General features: G+C 35.4%; 1 protein-coding gene across 1 annotated transcript; it reads right to left on the bottom strand.

Annotated features, from left to right (window-relative positions):
• Positions 1 to 77: 77 nt before the first annotated feature.
• On the bottom strand, positions 78 to 1,856 carry LOC129579791 (beta-galactosidase-like; the record flags this gene model as incomplete). Its single annotated transcript, XM_055469966.1, has 6 exons — positions 1,770 to 1,856; positions 1,199 to 1,261; positions 809 to 1,132; positions 671 to 734; positions 330 to 602; positions 78 to 231 (listed from the first exon to the last, which is right to left on the bottom strand). Coding segments are annotated over exons 2-6 (875 nt in total), but the record flags the coding sequence as incomplete, so codon positions are not given.
• Between the last annotated feature and the right edge of the window lie 2,199 nt (positions 1,857 to 4,055).

The following is a 4,055-nucleotide window of genomic DNA, read 5'->3' on the forward strand; positions in this document are numbered from 1 at the left end:
CAATTCAAGAATAAATGTCTTGATTGCGATGAGCCATCACTGATCATTGAATTAACTTTTCAAAATACTTGGCTCACCTCAGGCTCTCAGCAACCTTTGCAGCGTCAACTTTTTGAGCAGGTTCTTGCCAGTGAGTAAACCAGCCGGGATAAAACTCTGCATTAACCAGCGGTCCATTTGGTTGATATTTTCTCAGCCATTGCCAGTATATCTTGTACGCACTTCTGCTCCCTGATTGAGACATATTTTTATTATTTCTGCTGAATTTTTCAACATAAAATGACCGTCAATTAAAATCTTGACTTCAACTTGACGTGTATTTTTCTTACCAACTCCGAAGTCCAATGAAGCGAGAACATTTTCAATTTTTCCACATTTTAAATGTTTTTCTCCAGTCATGTCATTGGTAAAGAGAACTGCTTTATCGCCAACATATTTCTGGGTTTCATCTCTCAACCAAACCGAGTAGTTTTTGTCACATTGAAACGCACCATACTCATTTTCGACTTGCACCAATATGATTGGACCACCATTTTCATAGAGAAGACTTTCGAAGCGTGGCATTAGTTTCTCATACCAAATGCGAACCTCTCTCAAATAATCTACCAACACAATTGCCCAAGATTAGAAAACTTTGCTATTTTCATAAGAGAAAACACGCTTCACATACCCGGATCACTTGTACGAAGTTTGATTTTTGGATACTTTGATAGAAGCCAAAATGGAAGTCCTCCCTGAAAATCGAAATACGCATAGTTTATTCAGTTGGCGTTTCAAGATATTGTGTGCAATATAAATCTTCTCGAACCATATCACGTTCGGCACAAATATATGGACCTGGCCTCAGAATAACCAGCAAATCTTCCTCAGCCGCCAGTCGAATTAACTGCTCAACATCGGCGATTCCATCCCAAACATAGGTGCCGTCGCGAGGATTGTGCAACGACCATTCAACATAAGTGGTAACTGCATTCAAACCCGATGCTCGAAGTGTGCGCAACTTCTCGCGCCACGTTTGTGGCAGAGCTCGAAAGTAGTGGAACGAGCCTGAAACAAACCGAAACGGTTGACCGTCTTTCAGAAAGCGATTGTTTTCATAGTCCACACGAAACGATCTCTCCTGCGTGCGAATCTGGAATGAATTCATTTCAATCTCATCTTTCTCAAATATTTGAAATAATCCGTAACTCGAACGCACAGCTGCTATCCACTTGGTTCCGACAACAGCAAAAATCACGATCAGTGAAAATGTTCGCATTGTCTGGAGAGAAAAAAAACGAAGAACTCAAAAAATTAGTTCTTTATTTGTGTTGTGGATAATAAAAATGGGAATACAGAATTGTTTGAACTGAAGCGCAACATGAAATTTGACATGAATCGTCACTTCAAAGGATCGTGACATGAAAAATGTGAATTTTGAATGTGGTTTTTTGTGCTTTTCGCGAAAATTATAAGAGATAACGAAATGTTATGTGTTAACAGAAAAGTTATAGAAATGGTCAAGTCTAAAACTTTGCTGAACACACTGACGCATTATCTCTTATCATTTTCGCGAAAAACACAAAAAACCACATTCAAAATTCACATTTTTTATGTCACGATCCCATGAAGTGAGGATTAAAGTCAAATTTCATGTTGCGCTTCAGTTCAAACACTTCTGTATTCCCATTTTTATTCTCAGCGAGGTTTTTCAATTGAATAAATTAAGCTGAATAGATTCAATGATTGAAAAATATTGACAAAGAACACAAGAGTCAATTTAAAATTACTTCAAATGGTAGAAAACAACAATCAAACTTTTATTCAATGTACAACACTGGACTGAATGAAAATCCAAACTCAAATTCTCAGCGAACATATTTCACTAGCATCATTAAAAGTATCATCGCTACAGTTGCGATTAGATAGGGATGTATGAGTTTACTTGTGTTTGTATAGGCGATAAGCACCGAATACTCAAAATCAAAACAAACAAACCAATAAATGTATCTTTTTTGATGACATAAATCAATATTGTTAACGTCTCGATTAGGTTGCATATTTTAAACAGCGACGTGACATTGCAAGCAATGCGAAATGATTGCGACAAAAAATTTTGCAAATCAAAAAAGAATAATAAAGTTTTATGTGCCTGGGCACTCTTTGCGCTAAGTACAAGCATACGGTAGTTGATTAGGAACATATATGGTTGACTTGTGATAACAGGAGATGTCAGAAGCTCTGAATTTTGATTATTCGTTGAAAACGAATGATGATTGTGAGCCGTATGGCCAATCACAAAATGTAACATGGTGATCTGTATTGTTTACAATTTTATTCAAAAAATTATAATAATAATTCAATAGGAGAGAGTGTCCAAGAGTTTGGAATCTTTTAATAATTGTCAAGCCCGATTACATCTGACTGTGTTGTGTCCACGGTGGAATTATAATTGATTTTAACTTTTCGGCAAAAATTCTTTCAACTTAATTTGAAATTCACAATGTAATATAATAAATTGAAAATTTATTACTCACTCAGAAAGGAATTAGTACGATTCACATATACGAATGGTGATCTGTCAAATTACCATCATTACTATTGGCGAGAGTGGCGATTTTGTATGTATTGTATCTGCTCTGCTGTGCGATATTACTATGTCACAAAAATGTATCGGTAGTAGTATGGTCATATTACAACCAATACCACTTTGTTACACAGTAATATCGCACAGCAGAGCAGATACAATACATACAAAATCGCCACTTTCGCCAATAGTAATGATGGTAATTTGACAGATCACCATTGGTATATGTGAATCGTATTAATTCCGTTCTGAGTGAGTATTTATTATATTTGTTTCAATAAATAAAACAGTTTTTTGGGAATTGCTAATATGTTAAAAACGCATGAAAAGAGCCGGTTTTACGCACATGCCTTTATGCAAGTGCAAAAGTCGCGTAAAATGGGATCTTTTCATGCGACGACTCGCTCAATAGTTACGCTGGCCACCGCATTTTCTAGCAGCAAAATCGCTGTTGCCAGTCAGTGCCATGATTTGGTCTGGACAAAGGAGAGAAGAGCTCAAAAATTGACTACTTTGTTCCAATTGAATAATAATTAACGCTGGACGGATTCAGTGGTCTTTGATCGCTAACTGATTTCTATTTTATCCAAACATTACTTGAATAAATATTTGTTCTGTAACACTTTGTGCGGTGGACAATACTGGACTGGCAAACACTTTTGCCTTGTCTCTTTTAAACTATCACTGCTATAGTTGCAATAAGATAGGGATGTGTGAATGTGCTTGCATTTGTGTCAAAATCAAAACAAACAAACAAACAAATAAATGTATCTTTTCCGATGACATAAATCAATAATCAATATTGTCAACGACTCGATTAGGTTGCATATTTTCCACAACGACGTGAAGGTAAGCGAATCGGTTGTGTTTTGAACTTTGCGACAAAGTTTTATGTGCTTCGATACTCTTGTTGCTTGAATTCAAGTAGTGTAAAACATTTGATTAGAAACCAAAATAGTTAACTTACACCTTACAGTATCATGAGATACCAAAAATTCTGATTCAAAGAACTATCAAGTTTGATGAAAATGTTCGATAAGAATTTTTTTGACTTCCTTCTATCTTTTGATTGAATATTACAATTGCACACAAACATTTTAATCGATAGAACTTTGTTTTTATTTTTTATCGTTGCAAATGACGTGGTCAATCAACAAATTCTCCACCTCTAACGACAACCTTTCTATATATTATCTGAATCGTATGCTCTTTAATCTTATATTTTTAACATTTTTTTCTAATTTTACTCTAAATACTAAAATCACTGTTTACTTCATTTGACTGCAAACAATTTTATAAATCAAATTTTAAATTGCTGATGTTGTGTTAAGTGCTAATTTTCCTAAATGCTAATTGGTTTATCGCTGAATTCAACTTGACCGTTCTCCGGGGCTCTTTGTAATTCCACCATCACGATAAAGTTTTGCTTTTCGCGCAGCAGATCCTTCGGTAGATACAGTGTAATTTGAGGACCAACCAATGGCCAATA

Source organism: Sitodiplosis mosellana, unplaced genomic scaffold (genome assembly GCF_009176505.1).
Source record: "Sitodiplosis mosellana isolate CC-2019 unplaced genomic scaffold, AAFC_SMos_1.0 Smas_scaffold_6559, whole genome shotgun sequence".
In the NCBI taxonomy this organism is placed as follows: domain Eukaryota; kingdom Metazoa; phylum Arthropoda; class Insecta; order Diptera; family Cecidomyiidae; genus Sitodiplosis; species Sitodiplosis mosellana.